This window comes from Arvicanthis niloticus, chromosome 3, assembly GCF_011762505.2.
Source record: "Arvicanthis niloticus isolate mArvNil1 chromosome 3, mArvNil1.pat.X, whole genome shotgun sequence".
Taxonomy (NCBI): Eukaryota; Metazoa; Chordata; class Mammalia; order Rodentia; family Muridae; genus Arvicanthis; species Arvicanthis niloticus.
This window is the reverse complement of record NC_047660.1, coordinates 134,681,476-134,704,145: the sequence shown is the minus strand read 5'-3', so window position 1 is coordinate 134,704,145 and position 22,670 is coordinate 134,681,476. Positions and strand designations below refer to the sequence as shown.

Genomic DNA, 22,670 nt, shown 5'->3' with positions numbered 1-22,670 from the left:
TCAGCTCACGAAAGAATAAGAGCTGTTGAGGCTGGAGAAATGGCCCAGTGGTTGTAGAGCACTGCTCTTCCAGAAGTCCTAAGTTCAATTCCCAGCAACCACATGGTGGCCCACAACCATCTGTAATGGAATCCGAGGCCCTCTTCTGGTGTGTCTGAAGTAAAAAAATCCAAGAGACCTTACTGGTTAGAGATTTACTATGACATAGCCGCTAGGAGGAGACACAGACCATTCATAGACTCTGCAGCCACGTCACATGCACCTTTAGCCGAAAAACCAGTTTGTGCTTGTGCACAGCTACTCTAACGTCAGACTTCGACCCACTCCGCGCGCCTGCCACTGCGCAGGCGTGAGTGTACGCACTCCATTGGTCGGGGTGCCGGAAGGGGCGGGTTCCTGAGGAACCCAGGCATCCGGTCGGGCCTGCCGGCCACCGTTTCATCCTTAGCCGTGGTTCTTGGTGTGCGGCGCGGTGTGGCGATGCCCAGCGGTGGGGTGCACCCCGACGACCGCGCCGCGCCGGGGCCCACCCACACATCGACTGCTCACGCCGAGGCCCTTAGCAGCAAGGTGCCGTGGGACGCCGGGGAAGGGTGGCGGGCGGCGGGCCCCGCTGTCGTAGCAGTGCCCGGAAGCCTCACCGGTTCATTCTCAGCACCTGCAGCTGGTTTCCCTTCCGTCCTGCAGATTTGCGGTGGTGGAGGCACGGAAGGTTGTCCCCTGAAAACAACAGTGACACGGGGGCAGTAGTCATAATGAGGTTTTCCCTCCACGCTTTTTGCACCACTCGCCACCTCCAACCCTTCACACATAGATCTGTAGGTTTGTGGCTCTGCTTCATCCAGATGCATTTGCCTGGGCGCCATCCATCACGAAAGTTTAGAAATCTGCACCTGTTCCTCCAGACTCAGGGAAAAGCCTCTTACCTGATGTTCTCAGCTGCCTGTTAGCTTAAAATACATTCTCAACTTTAAGTGACCCTGAAAACATCCGTTTGGTCATCATTTTATTTTTTCAACAAGGGGAAGGAGGACCCTAGCAAATTAATTTTTTCTCCCTTCTTTTCTTCCTTTGGGATGGGGTTTGATAAGTAGCTCAGGCCAGCCTCAGATACTGTTATTTGAGTATTAATTGAGTTACTCTCTTGCCTAATAGCAAGGATTTCAGGAAGGCAACCTCATACCTGAACTATTAGTAATCCTAACTTCCAATTACAGACAAAACATTTAAACGTGTAGAGGGATGTAAGTATAGTCTTGTCAGGTATTAAACATCCTAAATTCTATATATTTGTCCCATATGACATCTTCAGTACATTGCCTTATCCCCACTGTGCCAGTGTTCCGTGGTGTCACCCAAAGTGAGATATATTACATACCTGTCATTCCTGTAATGAGCATAACACTGTACAAGCAGACTTGAATCTCAAGGAGGGTGTATGTATGCAGTGGCTTTGTAGTTTATTAGTACAAGTTTCAGCACAAATGAGTGTGGAGACATCAGGGTGCACACTCATTTGGGTAGGGATGAGTTTTCAGAATACTCTGGCTACTGCCATAGCAAGCCTCATGACACTGTGTGTAGCTGTGTCAGTCTTAACAGACTCATTGCCTAGTTGGGCACTTCATCTGGTGATGAGGAACAAGCCTAGCTTAAGGATACCAGCAGTATGCAGGCTTTAATTCGAAAAATAGAATGAGAACAATGGTGGGCAGTCATGTTGTATCACTGCAGGTAGGGCATCCAGTACCATTTCATTTGTTTTATCCAAATGTCCAGCTGTCATCTAGCGCATACATAATAAAACCACTGGTTGTTGGTAAAGAGGAGAGCCCACATTCATTTTATTTCTCTTTTTTAGTCTATAGCAAGACCTTATAAAATTAAAAGATTGGTATTAATTTGGGTAGTGGATGTGAGCTGGGGTGACTGGTCCCTGGCAAGTCTGAGTCAGCTCTTCCTTCCCCAGCTGCCTTCCGCTGATTCCAGACTGAGTGCTGTCATTTATACAGCATCCATTAGGCAGGCAGTCCATGACAGCCCCAATCCCATCTTTAGTTTTAAAGCAGTGATTTAAAATGCTCTCACTAAACATAGTTCGGGAAACTTCCACTTTGGGTTTTTTTTCTTTAATAGATTAAAGAACAGAAAATCATTGTGGATGAACTTTCTAACCTGAAGAAGAATCGGGTGAGTTTCTGTGGGAATCCGAGTAGTAGTGTATAATATATTAAAATTATGATTCAGATCATTTATGCTAACATATCAAGTTTGTAATTTCAAAACTAAAGTGGTATCCTAGTTTGTTTTTGCATGTTTTAAATTTGTTTTTCCTGTTTATGTCAATAGATCTCAAAGATGAAAAGATTCTTCATTATATTTTAACAAAAAAGAGTGAAGTTTTCCACAGAAAACTTTAATATTCCAAATACTTAACCCGTTTAATGCCTTTTTAATGAATGTATTCATAAATCAGCTGCAATTATCTAAAGACTGACATTTTCGACATTTTTGATATTGTCATTTGGGAAATATTAGATGGTAAGGCAAATTAATACAAAAATTTTTGGAGATGAAACTGGGAAAATGTATAAATGCTGTATGACACTTGAGAGTAACTGGTCGTAAGCAGTATGAGGATGCATGTGTGTTTACGTGCAGAGGCACTTGTCGGCCTCTGTATGAAGAGCTGAGTAAATGTCAGTAGCTTGAAGGCAGCAAAGGACTAGTGTTGTACCCATATGGTAATGTAAAAGACCTTCCTCGATCAGAAAAGGTCTCCGTGTATTACTCATTTATGAAGTACATTATAAGCCTGTGGCTAAGAGAGCTGTTGTTACTGAAGGATATGGTGTGATGGCACATGCTAAGCAAACAACCATCTCTGGGTGGCGCAGTATTTAGTGACTTTGTATTTGTTTATCTGTGGTAATTCTGAATATTCTTGAAGTTCAAGAATAAGTGGTAACAGTGTCCTGCTCAGCACCTCTGCAGGCTGCATCCTGATGTTGTGAATTTCTTTTCAGAAAGTATACAAGCAGCAGCAGAACAGCAACATATTCTTTCTTGAAGATCGAACAAAAATGTTTTCTGAAAGCAAAAGTGAGTGGTGGTCTTTTTGTTTTGTTTTCAGAGTTATATATGGAATGTTACAGAAAACCTTTTGTAAGCTTTTTGCGGTATTTGTAATGGTGCCTCAGTTAAACCCTAACTGAATGAATGTGTGTGTGGATTTAGTACAGTGGTCTGTTTTCCAGTTAGCCTTCCAAATATGTGTACAGTGGGTTGGTTTTGGTTTTTGATTTTATTTTTCAGGGGAAGGTCCTTCAAGACAGGACAGGGTTTTTCTGTGTAGCCTTGGCTGTTCTGGAATTCACTCTATAGATCAGGTTGGTCTTAAACTCAGAGATCTGCCCACCTCTGCCTCTCAGGTGCTGAGATATAAGGCATGTGGTGCACCACAACTACCGGCAGATGCTCTACAGTTTCAAAAAGACTCTTCAGATAGGCATGGGGCTGGGATTTGGATTGAGTTGATCTTGGGCAAGTGGCCATGGTTTCAGAGAGTTCATGTTCATAACAACCCCTTCATGTCTGGAAGACACTATCTTGCAGCCATCGTCCCAGTCTCTTGTTGTTATGATGGTCTTCCTGCCCCCTTTTTTATCCGTGAGCTTTGGGTGTGATACAGATGTCCAGTGTCAAGTTGAGCGCTCCATGGTCGTGGACGCCCCTCACTGGTGCTTCATACCGCACCAGTTGTGGCTCTCTGTCCCCCCTGCCGTCCACTGCCACTGTTGCTGCTGGTAGATAGCCCATGCCCAGGAAGAGAAGGAACGAGAGTAGAAAGTGGCTGTGATCAAAGTGTATCATACATATGTATGACATTCTCAAGGAGTACAAAGCATGACTTTAAGACCTACCTGCTTTACTTATTAAGTAAAGTAGTCATGTATGTTTTAAGAGCTTGACAGAAATATGAAAAATCATTATACAGTGACTTTCAGGGGTAATACTTTGAGCCTCTAAGGCAGCAGATCTCAGCCTGTAAGTCAGTACCCGTTTGCAGGGGTCACATATCATATATCCTGCATGTCAGATATTTATGTTACAATTCATAACAGTACTAAAATTACAGTTATGGAGTAGCAACAAAATAATTTTTGGTTGGGGTCACCACAGCATGAGGAGCTGTAGTAAAGGGTCACAGCGTTAAGGAAGGTTGAGAACCACTGCTCTAAGGTCTTGAAGTATTTAAAAATTAAATATGTAAAGTCTTTAGCCAAATGATTGGACAAAATATGTACTCCGTGGCAAGAAATTATTACCAAAATATCAGCATTGTTTGGTCACTAAAGCATTGTGAATTATTGCTGGCATTTGTATAGTGCATCTCATATGGTTTAATCTTGAGAAGTAGCCTGTTTTGTCCATGAAATAATAGGTAAATATTTTTGAACTTTCACTTCAACATTTTTTTCTCACTCTCTAACAGAAACATTAGATGAACTAAAAAAAGAATACCAAGCATTAGAAAACTCAGAGACAAGCGAAGTCAAGACACAGTCAGCCTGACTTCACAGAACCATGTGTGGCATCTGCTGTTCTGTAAGCTTCTCTGTTGAGCACTTCAGTAAAGATCTGAAAGAGGACTTGCTGTACAACCTTAGACGGCGGGGCCCCAACAGTAGCAGGCAGTTGTTAAAATCTGCTGTTAACTATCAGTGTTTGTTTTCTGGTCATGTTCTTCATTTGAGAGGGGTTTTGACTATCCAGCCTGTGGAAGATGAGCATGGCAACGTGTTCTTATGGAATGGAGAAGTTTTTAATGGAGTAAAGGTTGAAGCCGAAGATAATGACACCCAGGTTATGTTCAGCAGCCTTTCTGCCTGTAAGAGTGAGTCTGAGGTTTTGTTGCTCTTCTCTAAAGTGCAAGGACCATGGTCATTCATATATTACCAAGCCTCGAGCCATCACTTATGGTTTGGTAGGGACTTTTTTGGCCGGCGTAGCTTGCTTTGGCAGTTTAGTAATCTGGGCAAGAGTTTCTGCCTTTCTTCAGTTGGTGCCCAGATATCTGGAGTTGCAGACCAGTGGCAAGAAGTTCCAGCATCTGGAATTTTCCAAATTGATCTCAATTCTGCTGCTGTTTCCAGATGTGTGATCTTAAAATTATATCCTTGGAAATACATTTCTAAGGAGCACGTTGCTGAAGAGTGTGCTAGTGATCTGACTCAGACCCCAGCAGAACTGCCGGAGTTCGTATCAGTGGTAATAAACGAAGCCAAACTGTACCTCTCAAAGCCTATCGCTCCCTTCAATAAGACGCTCCCTGAGGTTCCACTGGAAATTCAATGTAGAAACAGTTCCAGCATTCCAGGTGCAAGAGAGACACTTGAGATGCTTCTTACAGATGAACACACAAATAAAATAGTTCAGCAGTTCATTGATGTCCTCAATGTTGCAGTCAAGAGACGTGTCTTAAGTTTAGTTAGGGAAGAAAACCTGGCATCAAAGGAAGTTTTAAAAACTTGTGATAAGAAAGCAAACATTGCAATCCTGTTTTCTGGAGGTGTTGATTCTATGGTGATCGCGGCCCTTGCTGATCGTCATATTCCTTTAGATGAGCCCATTGATCTTCTGAATGTGGCTTTTGTGCCTAAACAAAAGACAGGGCTACCTATTCCTAACATAGAAAGAAAACAGCAAAACCACCATGAGATCCTTTCTGAAGAGTCCTCTCAGAGTACAGCTGTGGCTCAGGGTCCAGATGATGCTGAGGTGCCAGACCGAGTCACAGGAAAAGCAGGACTAAAGGAACTGCAGTCTGTCAACCCTTCGCGGACTTGGAATTTTGTGGAAATTAATGTTTCTCTTGAAGAACTACAAAAGCTAAGAAGAGCTCGAATATGTCACTTAGTTCAGCCGTTGGACACAGTTCTGGATGATAGTATTGGCTGTGCTGTCTGGTTTGCTTCTAGAGGAATTGGTTGGTTGGTGACCCAGGATGCTGTGAGATCTTACAAGAGCAGTGCAAAGGTATGCTCCAGGACTGCTGCTCAGAATTTATGAGACCTAATTTTGACTGAAGCTTTCAACATTTAAGGTTTATGACTGTGCTGTATTAGTTACACTTTCTAGTACAGTGTATTTGTTTGTTTTACTATTCTCTGACTTAGAGTTTTCCTCCTAAAATGTTAGGACTATAACTCTTTAGCCTGTCTGAGAAGAGTAGCACTTGTTGTCTTTATCCTGTTGTCATGGCTCTGGCTCTCTTTACTCGTCTATAGGTGATCCTCACTGGGATCGGTGCAGATGAGCAGCTGGCGGGCTATTCCCGTCATCGTGCCCGCTTCCAGTCTCTTGGCCTGCAAGGATTGAATGAGGAAATAGCAATGGAACTGGGTCGCATTTCTTCTAGAAACCTTGGTCGTGATGACAGAGTTATTGGTGATCATGGAAAGGAAGCAAGGTAACTCATTACTGAATGCTTTGTAAGAAAAATACAAAAGGAGGTTTCACATTCCTTTTCCCTTGGAGATTGGTCCTGTGCAGAGGAGGAGAGTGGGCATTCTGTCTCTACATCATAAACGTGGTCAAGTGCAAGGCTGATGCAGCCAGGGAGCCGTGAGCAACTTTGTAGTCATGTTCTGAGGTGATGGAATGGGCACTTCTGTTTAGGACAACAATGAAAACAAGACTGTCCAAGTGCTAAACAAGGCAGTTTGTTTTGTTTTGTCCCACAAACCCACCATGACTTTCTACTAGATGTAGAATCTAGTTTTATCTGTGTAGGCATGGCTACTGTAGTGATCTATGGAGGTCCCATCCTGTATTACTGTCTATTGAATGGGTTTTTTGAACATGATTTAATACTGTTAGAGATAGTGTAAAATCTTCACAGAGACCCAGTCACTTTCATGTCTGCTTTTAAAATCTTGGGTTTATTTTTACTTACAACATACATCTGATGATAATAAAGACATATTTAAGTGCAGTATTTTTAAATATTAAGGATAAAGGAAGATATGATGGTATGAAGAGTCGAACTGTGGAACTGGCATTCATCAGACAGAACTAGAAAATCATGGGTTCAAGGCCAGTGTGGGCTGCGTAGCAAGACCCTGCCTCAAAAATAAAAATGAGTGAAACTATTTAGCTAAGAAATGACATTTTGTTAAAAGGATTCAGTAGGCAAGAAGGTGATCATGTAAGCCTCATGAAAACAGGGACATGGTAGTGCACTGCTTCCCTCTGTGTGCGTCTGAGAATTGTCCCTTCCTTTATTTCATGGATTTACGCTTTCTGTTGAATTATGATTACCTTTACCCAAGTGTTCCTCTGCTGTCAGTGCTAGTCCAGATTGTACTATTAATGCTGTTCTACTTCTTTAGACTATTTTAAATAAATAATTAATACTGTTTTACACAGTATGTAAGCTGTTCTCGCTTTTAAGAGTATAAAGAGAAAGGGTCAAGAGTTGAAAAATAGGAAAAAAGAAATTTAATTCATTATCATAAGGTAGATGAAGGTGGAGAGTATTTGTCTGATGAAGTAGTTAATTCCAAAGGTGTTATATGAAATTATTATAATGCTATACTCAGATGAGAATGTTGATGAAGAATGTTTTTACAAGAGTGAATACAGTATAACTATATTGCATTTCTGAGTATGGGTACAGGGTAAAACATGGGATAGTATTATAAACAAAACCAAAAAGAGAAAACCCCTAATTTTATAGAAAGTAAATAAACAAAAGGGCAGATCATTACTCAGAGTCCAGTTTCTGTACACATGCTCAAAGCAGACATAAGTTCACGAGCACCTCGTGAACACACTGGGAGATGCTCAAAGATACTCTGAAAAAACTTGGAAATTATTTCTTGCTATCATAGACAACTGATTTATTTAGGCTTTAGATTATATTTGTAATGTATATATAAAATCACCACGTTTTGAAATACTTTTTTAATGTAGTTAAATTTTAGTCATTAAAATGTATAAATAGTCGTTAACAGACTATTTTTAGTAGTAGTAACTATTACTATTATTTTGATCAATTTTAGATTTCCTTTCCTGGATGAAAATGTCGTGTCTTTCCTAAATTCCCTGCCAGTTTGGGAAAAGGTAAACCTGGCTTTGCCCCGTGGAGTTGGTGAGAAGCTCATTTTACGCCTTGCAGTTATGAAACTTGGTCTCCCAGCCTCTGCTATTCTGCCGAAACGGGCCATACAGTTTGGATCTAGAATTGCAAAACTGGAAAAAACTAATGAGAAGGCATCTGATAAGTGTGGAAGGCTCCAAATCCTGCCTTAGAAAACCTCTCTCAAGACTACATCATAATGTGATTATTCTACCATGTAACAGTACTTTGTGACAGGTACCTCAAAATAAACATCTGCTGCCTTACTGTAGGATGTAGTGGTTTCACAGTTCATTGTGTGAATTTTACTTTTCTCATCAAAGCCCCATTTCAACAGACTGGTGAGGTAAGTTAGACAGGGGTTTTTCATAGATGGCCTCAGTGTTGAGGTCATTAGAAGAAAGCCCAGAATGTACAGGGTTACAGTTGGCCTTTTTAAAAGTTTCACCTGAAAAGTGGGGTGAAGAGGGCTGGAGATGCATCATAATCCAGCTGTTCAAAGACCTGATGAGTTCAAATTTGCAAATGTACGAAAGGGCTTTTAGAACCCAATTGCACAGAGGGATTGGATGGTCACTTGCCCACCCTAGTACCTTGCCCAGTGCATTTCTTCCATCTGGTTGTTCTTGTGTTAAATCCTTTTGGGTGTAAATTTCTGAGTTCTGTAAGCACACTGTTGACACTCGGGAGAGGGGTTGTGAGCGTTGAGTTCATAAATAGCTGGAGAGAAGGGGCCAAGGTGCTGACTTGAATGAGGCACTTGAAGTGCTGGTCTTTGAGGACTAAGGTTTTAAACCTGGGCCCTGACGCTGACTCTTGGTAGACAGTGTCAGGATTGAGTTAAATTTAGAATACCCAGGTAATGTTCAGAGAGAGATGGGGGTGGAGAGGCCAATCTCAGTGTAAGACCATGGCCAGTTTGCTTCCCCATGGTCTTCAGAGAACCATATCTACACATAACTCAGTTGCTAGTATCTCCAGGAACCTTGGTTTGGGCTTGGAAGATTCTACAGCTAAAGTTTTGAGAAGCTAAGGAGTCAGAGATTTAGATTTATAAGACTCAATACTCTCCACAGCTCATTTTCCTACTTAAACTTTTAAGACCCTTTTTAAACCATTCTCTGGTCCCCTAAATCTACTTGTCCCATTTTTAGCCATTCACAGAAGGATCAGTTAGTCCAAGACCTATCTCTTCTTCACAGCATCAGAACTCTTTAGACACATTTATTTCTCAAAGTTGTGAGTGAAAGAATCCAAGAGCAAAGATGCCAGCAGGATTGGTTTCCTTAGTCATAACCCGCTGTGTATTTGCATCACAACTTCCAGCTTCCCTATAGTTAGACCATTTTCTTTCTTCCCACTGAAACCAGAAATGGCCATCCACCTATCAAAACTGTCTGTCATTCACTGTATTGTGTATCAAATAGCAATCTGAGGAGCCCTTGCCTACACCCATCTCAGTTCAGTATCCCCCCACACTCTTGAGCTAGTAACCACCTTGTAGCATTCCTGTTGGGACCTCTAGGGCAGACACTTCTGATCCTTTTATTTGTAGTAAAGAATTGTTAGACTAACCTGACAAAGTCCTTTCTGTGCCCAAGTCCCTGATAAATGTAGTTTTACACATGAACCTTCTTCCCCAGCCTCTAAGAATTTCATTGCTCTGTAAAATTCAGGGGAGTTTAAACTTTAAACCTCCCCCGACCTGGCAACAGGAAGTGACACCGTTGACCATGTCCTCCCCTTGTTCATGAAACATATCCCTGGCTTATGACAGTTGAAACTCTCCTCTGGTTTTCCCAGGCTATCTCTTACTTTTTCTTTGACTGACCCTAACCTCTGTAACTGCCCACCTGTTTCCTCCCTCCCTCCCTCCCTCCCTCCCTCTCTCCCTCCCTCTCCTCTCTTTCCTCCCATCTCCATCAGTCCACTTCCCTTCTTTTGAGACAGGGTCCTATTATACAGCTCTGATTCCCCTCCAACTGACCTTTAAATTTTAAATTTCGTAGGTTTCAGTACTAGGTATAAATAATATGTTCTCCCTTGGTGATGTCAGCCACTCCTCTGGCTTCAGTTACTTTAAACTTACATAAATTTATATGCCTCATCTCAGCTGCCATTTTAAATCCAGTCCTGATACCTAAAAGATGTATCTGATATTTGTTTCTCTGGTACTTTAAGGTGAAATATGTTCACAGCTGAACTTAATCTTGTTTTGACACCCTGATAGAAACTCAAGGATCACCGTAACACATTATTTTCAGCACAGTGCAACCCCATAATGTGTTTGTTACCAATAGCCCACCTCAAACTTCACAGCACTCCGAAGTCATCACCTGAACCTGACCTCCACTGTTAACACTTTAGTCCAGTTATCTTGGATAAACTCAAAATTCTGCAGTTACCCAATTTTACATACTCGCTTTGTACCCACATCCCTTGGGTTCAGTGGAGTTGTTTGTTTTATCAGACGTTCAACAACACCACCCTGTCCCAGAAGAGTGATTTCAGCAACTATTTTTGCATGGCTAGTTCTAATTTTCCCAAGCTATTTTAAAAGTCACTCCACTGGCATCTGGATGGATGTTCTTTTTGGTACTGGCAACAACTTATACCACATTGGCAAGCACTTGAGATTTTGCCGTTTTCCCTCTATCTGTGGTTTCGTCCTCCAGCATTCTGGATGGCTCATAATTGATGTTCGGTAAATCTTTGTTGCGTAATAGGATTCCAGACGGGCCTCAACCGGCACTGGCCCACGACACGCTAGGGTTTTTGTTTTCCTTTAGAAGCAAATACACAGTGGCGGAGACAGTGTGGGGCTACGTTGAGATCTGCGAGGGTTTGTCCTCATGGAATCAACCACTAGTCTGTGGCCATCTGGCAACATGTACAGAGGTCACCCCAGCTGCAGACCACGGACATTCTCGGGCTAAGGCACAGCCTGCATGTGAGAGGCCCTAGGATAGCTTTAGCTGGCTCAGGGGTTTCCCAGGAGTTCGTACCAGCTTTAGCCCTCAGTACAGGTAAGGCCCTCCCAGCTTCCCTGAGTGTCTCGAGCTCTGGAGTTCTGGTGGGGCGATTCAGGACCATCGAGAAGCCATTCCAAGCAACGGCTGTCTGTTCCTGGGAATACTTTAGGGACCATCGTCGAAGCAACTCTCCTAGACAAGAAAATCACTTCCAAGTAGGCCTCTCCCTTTTCCTTGTATCTTCACAAGTCTTGGGGCAGGGATCCAGTTCTCAAAACTTTGAAGCCCCGTCATGACCTGGGATTGCCTATGTTTACATGTTGGCATCTATGAAGTAGTAGAAAAATGCCCCCGTAAGATGGATTCTATACACAGTATCAGCATTGACTACAAAATACAATTTCTCTGCCCCAACCCCGTGTGATCCAGAAACAGGTATTTTAAAGGTCTAGGTGATTTTGATGCACGCTAAATTTCAAAAATCACTATAGCGAAGACCAATGGTATTAAAGAAAATAAGTACTGTGTTTTACATGTAGAGCATCTTAAACGCTCAGAAAAGAATAATAATTACTATTATGAAAGCAGCATTCAATTGTTCCCAAACAAAGAAGTGGGCGGGAGGAAGAAGAGCTCAGCAGATGAGTCAGGACCTGGTCTGAAACATCACGAGAGAGGGAGGGCATGCAGGTCTCGAGAGCTTCTAAGAAGGGAAGGAAAATGTGTAAGAAAGGAGTGAGTAAGAAGGCAGAAAAAAGAGGAGGAGGTAGTTAAAAATATTTACAATGAAAAATAAAGTCCAAAGTAGTAGCTTCTCATATACAAACTTAAAAGTTTTTCTAAAATACAGCCACATGCCATTTAATGATGAAGTTCTGTTTAGTTTTTTACCAAGTGACACAAGTTAAGGTCATTTAAGAAAAATCTCAAGCAACCAAATTATCCTATTGCCCTGTAGACAATTCGGTGGGACATTTTTGATTGATGATGGATATAAAAGGGACCCTACCCATCCTCCCCCCCCCCCCCCGTGGGTCACATTATCCCTGGTCAGATGGTTATGGGTGTACAAAAAATCGAAGCGAGAAAGCCCAAAGTAGCAAGCCAGTAAATGATCTCTCACTGACCTCTGCCTCCCAGTTCCTGCCTTGGCTTCCCACTGATGATGGGCTGTATGGCCTGGAAACCAAATAATCCCTTTCCTCTACAAGTTACGTTGGTTATGGCATTTATCACAGGAATAGAAACTTAATTGGGACAGACAGGAAGAATGTGGAGCTATTTCATTGTTTATAATCATTGTAGAATGTTCTTACACAAACAGATGAAATATAATCTATGAGACAAACTGTCTGTGTGGTCAGTTGTTGGTAAAATTTTGTACAGCACTGAAGATTTTTCAGTAACTTTTGACTGAAAAGCAGATCTTTTCAAGTAATTTAATGTGATTGATGCTACAAATTTTACAACTTTAGGAATTATAATTAAAATTTAAGTTTCTTGTGATTCAATTAATTGGAGGTTGAAAAAAGTACAGATTGTCCATGAAAAGATTAACTAACTTTAGAAAGATGAAGAACACATATTTATTTTAGAAAAATCCAACTTCATTGCCATGACAAATATTATTGCTTGTCTTTTTCTTTGTTGCAGAAACTTCAAAAAGAACACACTAGATCTAATTAGAAATGTTAAGAATAGTTAAAAAAGGAATTGTTAGATTTGATCAAGGACAAGATGAAGAAACCTTCCTGGAGAATTTAGCAGTGCAAAGAAATGCCTCTGCTTTTTTTGAAAAATATGATCGAAGTGAAGTGCAAGAATTATTAACAACAGCACTAGTCAGCTGGCTGGCTGCCAAGGATGATGTTCGTTCTCAACTAGACATCCCGTCTGGACTCATGAGTCAGATGAATAACGTAGGCTTCTCCACCGCCATCCTACTGACTCCTGTGGACCCTACTGCCCACCTAGACTACAGGGAAGTCCATCAGATCTTACGGGAGTTGGCCATTGGAATTTATTGCTTAAATCAAATTCCTTCAATCAGTTTAGAAGCTAATTTTGATCAGAGTTCTTCTTGTCAATTACCTCCAGCTTATTATGATACCAGAGTCGGACAAATTTTGATCCATATTGATTATATGCTAAAAGCACTGTGGCATGGAATATACATGCCCAAAGAGAAACGAGCCAGATTCTCTGAATTGTGGCGCACAATCATGGACATTGATCTAGATGGGAAACCTCAAACAAGTAAAGATATATATTCTGAGTTTAGTTCAGCAGGTAAGACTTTTGTCATAAAATAGAGGTTTTGATCACACTTTTCTCCTCCTCCAACTCTTTCCAATTTTTTCCCACCTCCCCAACTCTGTCCTCTTTCTTGTTCTCTTTAAAAAACAGTCAAACAAATGAAGGAAACTTAGAAACTCTCTCTCTCTCTCTCTCTCTCTCTCTCTCTCTCACACACACACACACACACACACACACACACACACACAAAAGCAGAAACCATAATATATAAGTAAAAGACCAATAAGACAAAAAGTGCCCAAATGAAGCAACATGATACAAAAACTCCACAGAAATACCACTGAGTTCATTTTGTGTTGTTGTCTACTGCTGGGCATGGGGCCTACTCTGAAGTCTGGTAGGTGTCTTCAGTGAGACTCCATTGTAAAAAATTTAGTTTATCCTTTGCAAATACAAATTACAGATAGCTTCTTAGTTATAGGATGGAGCCCATGTCTACTTCCCCCTCTAAGAGCTGGGACCCCATCTGGTTTGAACCTGTATAGGCCCTTTGCATGCTCCTTATGTGCATAAATCTTATTATAATCATGCATGGTTCTTAGGGGAAGTATTGCTATCTTATGTGGTATAACTCAATTAAAAAGGACATACATATATACTCTCATATATATGCACACACACATAACTATATATAGTTATTATATACTTTAAGTAAGCTTACTAAATATGTTGCCCTGTGGCTTTTAAAAACGTTTTTATGGGTTCTATCCCCTTCCCAATTAAGAGCCACCCCATTTCCCCCCATTACACCTGTCCCCTACTATTGCATACTTTGGAACTCCTGCCCCCACCCGCCCCCTCCCCATCCCTGCTTTACCACAATGGTTTTTTTTTTTTTTTTTCTTTCCTGGCTTTTTCTCGGACTATATACTCAGGTCTAAAGATTTGGAGCCAGGAACCACAAATAAGACAGAACAGAATGTTATTGTAACATATGTACCACATTTTTTACTATCCATTCATCAGTTGGACATTTAGGTTGTTACCACATCCTAGCTATTAGTAAATAAAGCAGCAATAAACATGGTTGGGTTTCTCTAGAGAAGGCTACTGAGTCCTTTAGGCACTCCAAGGAGTGGCATAACTGAGTCATATGATATATTTATTTTTAATTTTGAAGAATTCTCCACATTTTCTTCCATGGTGGCTCATCCAGTTTTCAATTCCAACAGGGGTGAATGAGAAGGGTTCGCTTTCCCTGGATTTTGCCAGCCTTTGTTATCAGTTGTTTTCATGAACGTAGCCATTCATTCATTGTTACTCGGGTAATCTGTGATAGATAACAAGGTTGATATTTCTTAGCCATTTTTTATCTCCTCTTTTGAGAAGTCTGTTCAGATCCATAGACGATTTTCAACTGGGTAATTTGTTTTCTTGAATTCCAAGCTCTTTGTGTATTCTGGATATTACTCTTCCAACAGGTTTATACAGATACCTACAAAGAGTTTTCTCCTGCACACGTATCATGTGGGGTATTGCCTATATTTTTTTCCAGTAGTTTCAGCATTCCAGGTTCTTCATTGAGGTCTTTGACCCACCTGGAGTTGCTTTTTTTTTTTTTTTTTCAATTTTTTAAAATATTTATTTCAAAACACTTTATCAATATTTGTATAAACATATATACTTATACACGTATACATATATAAACAATAATTAAATAATAAGATGTATTTTAAAAGTATAGGGGGTTGGGAAAAGTGGGAGGAAGGAGAGAAAGGGGAAATTATGTAAATACAGTGTTCATATATGAAATTCTCAAAAAGGAATCCAGTTTTTTAAAATGTTCAACAGATCAACTAGCATTTTACAATATGAAAATAAATATGACCTATAATTATGTTAAAGGACATTTTAACTCACTACAAACTTTGAAGTTTAAAATAAGATCAATAAAAATTATTTTACCCAGCATACTAACAAAAACCACAATAACGTCTTATAATTCAAAGTATTTCTGAGAACAAGAAAATAGATTGTCAGGAGCTAAGTCATCAGAACCAGGGGTACACTGTGTGTGTGTGTGTGTGTGTGTGTGTGTGTGTGTGTGTGTGTGTGTGTGTTTTATAAATCATAATTTTTACTTTTTAACATGGGGTTTATAAACACAAAAGTGCAAGATGTGGGGAAGGGGATGACACAGGAGCATAGGTGTTCAGGGGGAGTACAGATATCTTTCAGAACAGGGTATCAGCTGGGTGAAGGTTCAGGGGTCAGGTCACTATTAAATGTGTTGAACCATCCCTGTGTCCCTGGGATAAAATCAACCTGATTAATGGTGGGTGACTTTTTTGATATATGCTTGTATTCAGTTTGCAAGTACTTTATTGAAGATAATTGAATTTATGTTCGAGATATTGGCCAGTAGTATTTTGTTGTGTCTTTACATGGTTTGGGTATTAAAGCAATACTTCATAGAAAAAGTGTGGCACTGTTTCTATTTTTGGAATAATTTAAGAAATATTGGGCCGGGCGGTGGTGGTGCACGCCTTTAATCCCAGCACTTGGGAGGCAGAGGCAGTCAGATTTCTGAGTTCAAGGCCAGCCTGGTCTACAGAGTGAGTTCCAGGACAGCCAGGGCTACACAGAGAAACCCTGTGTCGAAAAACCAAAATATATATATATACATACATATATATATAGGTTGTAGATCTTTCAAAGTCTGATAGAATGCTGCTGTGATTCCATCTGGTTCTGTCTGAGCTGTTTTACTATTTTAGTCTGCGTGCGTATGATAAATAGGTGTTTAAATTGTTGATCTTTTCTTTGTTTAACGTTTCTGGTTTGGGTGAACCTAGAATCCATCCATTTCTTCTAGATGTTTTTCAACTTAATAGAGATTTTTAAGGTATTCTCTTACAGTGTCCTGGATTTCTTTGTTATATGTTGTAGGACTTCACTGTCAATCTCTGATTCTGGTAACCTGGGTCTCCTCCTTCCTTTATTTGGTTAACTGTGCTAATTGTCTGTTGATTGTCATTGTCTTTGCCAAGAACGAGCTCTTAGATTTGTTGATCCTTTACATTGTTTCCTTTACTTTTTGTACATTAATTTCTGCTCTGATTTTTTTTTTTATTATTTCTTGCCATCTACTAGTTTGTGGCTTGGTTTGTTCTTGTTTTTCCTAAATTCATGAGTTGCCTCATTAAGTCATTTATTTGTGGTTTCCTTTTACCCCTCATTTCTTAATGTAGGAGTTTAGAGCTATAAGCTTCTTAAGAAGTAGGAAACCTACTTCTTAAAAAGACTAGATTTATGCATGAGTGTTTTACCTGCATGTATTTATGCACACTACATCCGTGCCTTATGCTTAGAGAGATCAGAAGAGGGCGGGAGATCCCCTAGAACTGGAATTACACATGGTTGTGAGCTGCCACCAGGGCGCTGGGAATTGAACCCAGATAACTACTGAGCCAGCTCTTCTCTCCTATTTCTTTATATCTTCCTTGATACATTCACCATTTAGTAATATGTTACTCAATAGCCACATATTTTTGTTAGAGATTCATTTGCTGTTGATTCTAAGTTTTATTAAGATTGTGATCAGATACAATAGAGTCATTTCAGGTTTTCTAAATTTGATAAGATTTGGTTGTTGTGCCACGATGTGGTCTGTTTTAGAGAAGCTTCCATGAGCTGCTGAATAGAATTATATTCTTTGGTGTTTGGTAAAAATTATAGATATCTTTAGGTCCATTTGATGTATGATGTCATTTAATTCTGATGCTTGTTTAGTTTCTGTCCAGATGATCTCTGTTTATTGGAGGAAGTGGGGTACTAAAATCACCTCCTAATTTTGAGCTGGAGTTACTCTGTCTCTTGAATTCCAGTGGTACACTTTTTTTTTTTTTAAATGAAATTGGGTGCACTAGAGTTTATTGCATATATTTTTTAGAATTATGTGTTCTTTATTATTTCTTTGATTAGAACAACACATCCCTCTTTATATCTTCTGATCAGTTTTAGTTTTAAATCTACTTTGTCAGATACTAAGGTACCCCAGTCCCATTTGCTTGGAAACTTTTTATCAATCCTTACACTTTAATGTGGTGACTATGTTTAAATCTAAAGTGAGTTTCTTGTAGACAACAGAAAAATGGATTTTCTTTTATGATTTGTTTTATTTTAATGACTGAACCACATACCCCACACAACCAGTCCAGTATGTACAGACATGAGGGAATCTCTATTTCATGGTCTCTTCCACTTTGGACAGAATCTTTTTCTTGTCCTGGATGTGCTTCCTTGGTCTTAGCCCTTCGAGCCTCAGCCTGGTCAGCAAGAATCATCTTGTGGGCCTTATAGCCCTCCAGCTTCTGGATATACTCCATGTGAATCCACTTGGTTTTTTTGTTTTTTTGTTTTTTTTTTTAAATACATTCCCTTTGACCTTTAGGTACAGGTTATGAGTTGATTGCAGTATTTTATTGTGGGCTTTTATTTGTTTGTTTGTTTTTCTGTTTGTATTCTTACTCATAGTTTGCATTTCAGTAATTTTAGGCATACTGTTTTCTTTATACATTCTTTCAGCTATACTTATCCCTCCTTCTAGTTACTGTAGTATTGCTTCCAGCATTCTTTGTAGGGCTAAATTGGTGGGCATGAATGCCTTTAGTCTGTTTATACATTGGAAAGTTTTTTTCCTCCTTCAACTATGGCTGATAGTTTTTCCAGGTAGTGTCTGGATTTTCATCTGTGTTCTGTTATAAGTTAGAGTACACTAGCCTAGGCTTTTCTTGCTTTTAAAGTTTCCACTGGGGAATTAGCTGTCTTTCTCATGGGCTTTTCTTTGTAAGTGGCTTGAGATTTTCCTCTTTCAATATGCTTTCTTTATTCTGAATATTTAGTGTTTTAACTATAATATGCTATGAAGAGTTTCTTTCCTGGTCGGGTTGGTGTTCTGTGTGTTTCTTGTATGGATATGTCTCCTTAATTTGGACACTTTTTTTCTGGTGATACTGTTGAGGATTCTGCTCTTTTATCTTTGTCCTTCAATTCATAGATTTGGTCTTTTTGGTGTCTCAATTTCTGTATATTTCTTTCCTATGACTTAAAAAGTTTTCATATTCTTGGTTAGAGTTGGGGTTGGTATTAGGGTTGGGGTTGGGGTTAAGGTTGGGTTGGGGTTAGGGTTAGGGTTAGGGTTAGGGTTAGGGTTAGGGTTAGGGTTGGGGTTGGGGTTGGGGTTAGGGCTGGGGTTAGGGTTGGGGTTGGGGTTGGGGTTACGGTTGGGGTATGATTCTCTGCTTTATCTTTAAGTCCTGATATTCTCTCTCCTACTTAATCCAATCCACTGAAAAGGCTTTCTCCTTTTTTAATTGCTTAATTAAATATTTCAAGTTTATCTTCATTTTAGCTTGATTTTTTTTTTTAGTATTTTCATTTTCTTCTTATTACTGAATTCAGTTTTTAGAGTTTGAATTTTTTTGTTATCTTATTAATTGATGTATGTGTGCTTGTTGGACAGGATTCAGGAGTTTATTCCCATCCTTTATAAGTTCATTGAGCTATTTGTGTCCTCTTTAAATTCCTCAAGTTCTCTGATCATGGTTAAAATTTTTTCTTTAGATTCTATGTCATGAGGGTTCATTTGGATAATTTTCACTGGAGAACATTTCTGTAAGGTTGGTGGGTGCTGCAGGAGACATACTGTATTGACCTTTTTTACTGTTTGTATTTTTGTGATGTGACCTGGGCATGTAAAATTCTTTTTAAGGTTGTATGTCTGATGTGAGATTTTAGGCTGCCTCTGTTGAGTTGTAGTTTGGTTTTCTTTCTGTTGTTGGCCAAGTCTGGTTGACTTCAGATCAAATGAAAAGGGGAAGATTGGTACAATGGGGTTGATACCAAGTCAGTGGTAACCAAGCAAGTGCACAAATGGAACAATGGCTGCATCTGTTCAAACTTATATGCAAGATATACTGCCTTAGGTATGCTTAGGAATATGAGATGACATGAATGGGCTCTGAGGTATTGGGAATTCACCAGGTTAGGCCAGCACACAGGCAGTTCAGTTGAGGCTAGGCCTGAAGATTGTGGGCAGTGAGAGAAGGTAAGGATTCAGGGAATTGTCAGGCTGGGCCAGCACTTGGGATGTGCAAGTAGGAATCAGACTGAGGTTTGGAATGATGGAGGCAAAGGGGATCCTGGGAGACTCACTAGGCTAGCAAAGTATATAGGATATGTGACTATGGATAGACCTGGTTGTTAAATACAGCCTGTTCCTTGACAATTTTATAGTTGTATATGATGCTCTGGAATTCTCTTACCTAACCCTTAATTCACTCTCATCCTAGTCATTAGCCCCCTATTTAACTATGTCCTTTCCAAGATTCATGAGTTTTGGTTTTACTTTATGATCCACTTTGTTTAACCAGGGCCTTTTGTTTAACAATTGGAGCCTGGTAAAATCAGCAGTGAGCACACGACTGAATGCATCACTCTCCCTTTCCATAAATCTATGATTAGCCATGAGTTCGGCAGTTAGAAAGAAGGAGGTTGTCCCAAGCTCCTTATCTCTGCCTGACTGCTGGGGCCCAATTCTGTGTCAACCTAGTAGAGGCGTCCACAACTGGAGCTCAGGATCGCAACAACTGTGTGTTGCCCAGAAAATTTCATGGAACCTTCCCTTTTTTTTTTTTTTTGGTTTTTCGAGACAGGGTTTCTCTGTATAGTCCTGGCTGTCCTGGAACTCACTCTGTAGACCAGGCTGGCCTCGAACTCAGAGATCCGCCTGCCTCTGCCTCCCAAGTGCTGGGATTAAAGGCCTGCGCCACCACCGCCTGGCTGGAACCTTCCCTTATCTCTTGTGTCTTAATACCTAATTTTTTTTTCTTACTGTGAAGGTTTAGTTGATATTACAAGTGACCCAGACTTTGAAGGGATCTATGATGAAGACATGAATGAAGATCCAACATATGAGCCCAATAGCCCTGAAGAAAAGGCTGTGTTTATGAAGTATGCCGAGAGTATGATGATGAAGCTGACATTCAGTACTACCCATATTCAACAGCATGAAAACATCTTTATATTTGAGACAGCCTATTGGCTTACTAATGCTATAAAATACAACCAGGATTATCTTGACATTTGTACTTATCAGAGACTACAGCAAAGACTGTATCTTCAAAAAAAAGTTATTCAAAAACACTTTGAGAAAAAAAAAGAAATCAGAAGAGGGATAGGCTATTTGAAGTTAATATGTTTTCTGATTCCATTTTTACTCAGTTTAAAAAAGAAGATGAAAGTTCCATATTTAAATAGTCTACTTCCACCTTTTTCAGGTAAGAGGCTAAGCAAAAATAGATCTTATCTTTGATGGGATTTTAGAAAATTATTTTTCAAATAAGTAGTATGTATGTTCTCATTGGTTCCCAGTACTAGAAGCTGATTTTTTTTTTTTTTTTATCATATGGTGTGGTGGTTTGAAGGATTGAATAAGGATGCCCCAAAGAGGCTCATATACTCAAATGTGGTCATCAGACAGTGGCACTATTTGGTTAGGAGTATTAGGAGGGGATTAGAAGGTGTGGCCTTGTTAGAGGGAGTGTGCCACTGGGGTTGGCTTTGGGGCTCCAAAAGTTCAAGCCAGGCCCAGTGTCTCTGTCTTCCTACTGCTTGCTGATCTGGATATAGAACTCTCGTCGACTTCTCCACTGCCATGTCTGACTGAGTGCCATGTGCTTCTGGCAATGATTAAAACTCTGAAACTATAAGCAAGCCCCAATTAAATAATGCTGTCTTTTATAAGAGTTTCTGTGGTCATGATGTCTGTGTTCAACAACAGAACAGTGACTAAGATAACTGGGAAATACCTATTTAATTCTTTATAGTATCTCTTTTGCCTAAAGTACCTCAAGAGAGATTTTGTTGTCATTTAAATAAAAGTTATCAAAAACACAGAATTTGCATTCCAATAATTGAGGAATTATATGTTAATGTCTACTCATAGATGTTAACCAGAATATTTTGATGCTTTAAAAATGCTTATATAGTAAAACCACAAGAAATGCTTAAGATTCATTAAACAAATTTATTTTATTGTTAAAAATTAAATACTTAGGCATGTATATATTTACTCATTTAGCTATCTATTTATTTGTTACTGGACCTGTTGACATAGGCCTCTAGTCCCAGCTACTCAGGACGGAGACAAAAGGTTCACAAATTCAAGTATAACCTGAATTCAAGGCTATCATAGGTGACATAGTGAAACATGACTCAAAATGAGAAATAAAGGGGGCTGGGATAGCGTTCAGTGACTGGCCACTTGTGTATGCAAGGCCCTGAGTACAGTCTCTAGTGCCACAAATGTGTGTGTGTGTGTGTGTGTGTGTTTGTGTGTGTGTGTGTAGAGAGAGAGAGAGGAGAGAGAGAGAGGAGAGAGAGAGTAAATAATTTTATAGTCAGTAATTTGCCAAGTTTTAATTTCATATGGAATTTTACATTTTTTTTCATGAATGATAATCAGATATCTAAAATACAATCATTATGTATTTTCCACATTTTAAATTAAAATTGTTTTTCTTTCTGGAGATGACAAGGTCAAGACCGAGAGAGAACTGCCTCCATTTATTTATGGACGAGATTTTAAATGCCAGAATTTCGATTACAAAGAGCACCAGTACTTCCATGTTCACGGAGGAATTGAATTTGACATTAGCACGAATCCAGTTGAGAATGCTCTGGATGAGTTTAAGGTTTTTGAATTATTAATATTTCTGAGATGTTTTGTTGTTTCAGCTGTTTTTGAAAGTTTTCACTCAGAAAGAGCTTCTGTTGGTACAGGCAACATACAAGTCTCTAGACAACCATTCTCACAGGCCACTATCTTTCTTACCCATTATTGAAACACACATGAATTAAGTGCAGCTACCTCTAAGCAACAGTGTTGAAGAAGCTGATAAGTAAACCCAATGCAGTTACTTTCATCGCAGAGTTTACAGATTTCAAATGAGCAATCTTTGTCCCTGGATAGTTAAAGTATACAATAGAAATCCTGAACACATGGCTGGTCCTAGTGGCACACACCTGAAATCCCATGGGGGCATGAAGATCATGAATTCAAAGCCAACTAAGCACACATTAGAGAAGCTTCATTAATTAAAAAAAAGGTAAAGCAAACACAAAAAATAAATAAATTCCTGAACACTATGCTAATCTGTCCACATTTCTCAACAATTGTGACAAGAAAAACAGTCTTAAGTTTGATGACCCAGGAACCTGATGGCATCACACACGTC

At 39.8% G+C, this 22,670-nt stretch overlaps 3 protein-coding genes across 9 annotated transcripts in view; all 3 read left to right on the top strand.

Moving 5' to 3' along the window:
- Positions 1-390: 390 nt before the first annotated feature.
- Positions 391-4,654, top strand: Asdurf (ASNSD1 upstream open reading frame). Its single transcript, XM_034497296.2, has 4 exons — positions 391-570; positions 2,137-2,190; positions 3,027-3,102; positions 4,496-4,654. Exons 1-4 carry the CDS (start codon positions 481-483, stop codon positions 4,573-4,575), a joined length of 300 nt encoding a protein of 99 aa, XP_034353187.1. The 5' UTR covers positions 391-480; the 3' UTR covers positions 4,576-4,654.
- On the top strand, positions 4,588-8,414 carry Asnsd1 (asparagine synthetase domain containing 1). Its single transcript, XM_034497289.2, has 3 exons — positions 4,588-6,039; positions 6,291-6,472; positions 8,067-8,414. Exons 1-3 carry the CDS (start codon positions 4,588-4,590, stop codon positions 8,314-8,316), a joined length of 1,884 nt encoding a protein of 627 aa, XP_034353180.1. The 3' UTR covers positions 8,317-8,414.
- The window catches only part of Ankar (ankyrin and armadillo repeat containing), a 63,830-nt gene continuing 49,568 nt past the window's right edge, over positions 8,409-22,670 (top strand). For 2 of the 7 annotated variants that reach the window (XM_076931941.1, XM_034497287.2), the window contains exons 1-4: positions 10,837-11,169; positions 12,769-13,404; positions 20,274-20,711; positions 21,964-22,127. In XM_076931941.1, the coding sequence (XP_076788056.1) occupies positions 12,804-13,404; positions 20,274-20,711; positions 21,964-22,127 (1,203 nt within the window). In that variant the 5' untranslated portion in view covers positions 10,837-11,169; positions 12,769-12,803. Of the gene's footprint in view, positions 8,490-10,836; positions 11,882-12,768; positions 13,405-20,273; positions 20,712-21,963; positions 22,128-22,670 lie in introns of those variants that run through there. The other 5 variants (XM_076931942.1, XM_076931938.1, XM_076931939.1 and 2 more) reach the window with 3 other exon arrangements.

Excerpts from the sequence above, each read along its gene's own strand:
- Asnsd1 (XM_034497289.2), top strand. The coding sequence starts at position 4,588 with ATGTGTGGCATCTGCTGTTCTGTAAGCTTCTCTGTTGAGCACTTCAGT. Across the intron at positions 6,040-6,290 it reads CTTACAAGAGCAGTGCAAAG|GTGATCCTCACTGGGATCGG; the intron begins GTATGCTCCAGG and ends ACTCGTCTATAG. Across the intron at positions 6,473-8,066 it reads GATCATGGAAAGGAAGCAAG|ATTTCCTTTCCTGGATGAAA; the intron begins GTAACTCATTAC and ends GATCAATTTTAG.
- Asdurf (XM_034497296.2), top strand. The coding sequence starts at position 481 with ATGCCCAGCGGTGGGGTGCACCCCGACGACCGCGCCGCGCCGGGGCCC. Across the intron at positions 2,191-3,026 it reads CTAACCTGAAGAAGAATCGG|AAAGTATACAAGCAGCAGCA; the intron begins GTGAGTTTCTGT and ends ATTTCTTTTCAG. Across the intron at positions 3,103-4,495 it reads AATGTTTTCTGAAAGCAAAA|AAACATTAGATGAACTAAAA; the intron begins GTGAGTGGTGGT and ends ACTCTCTAACAG.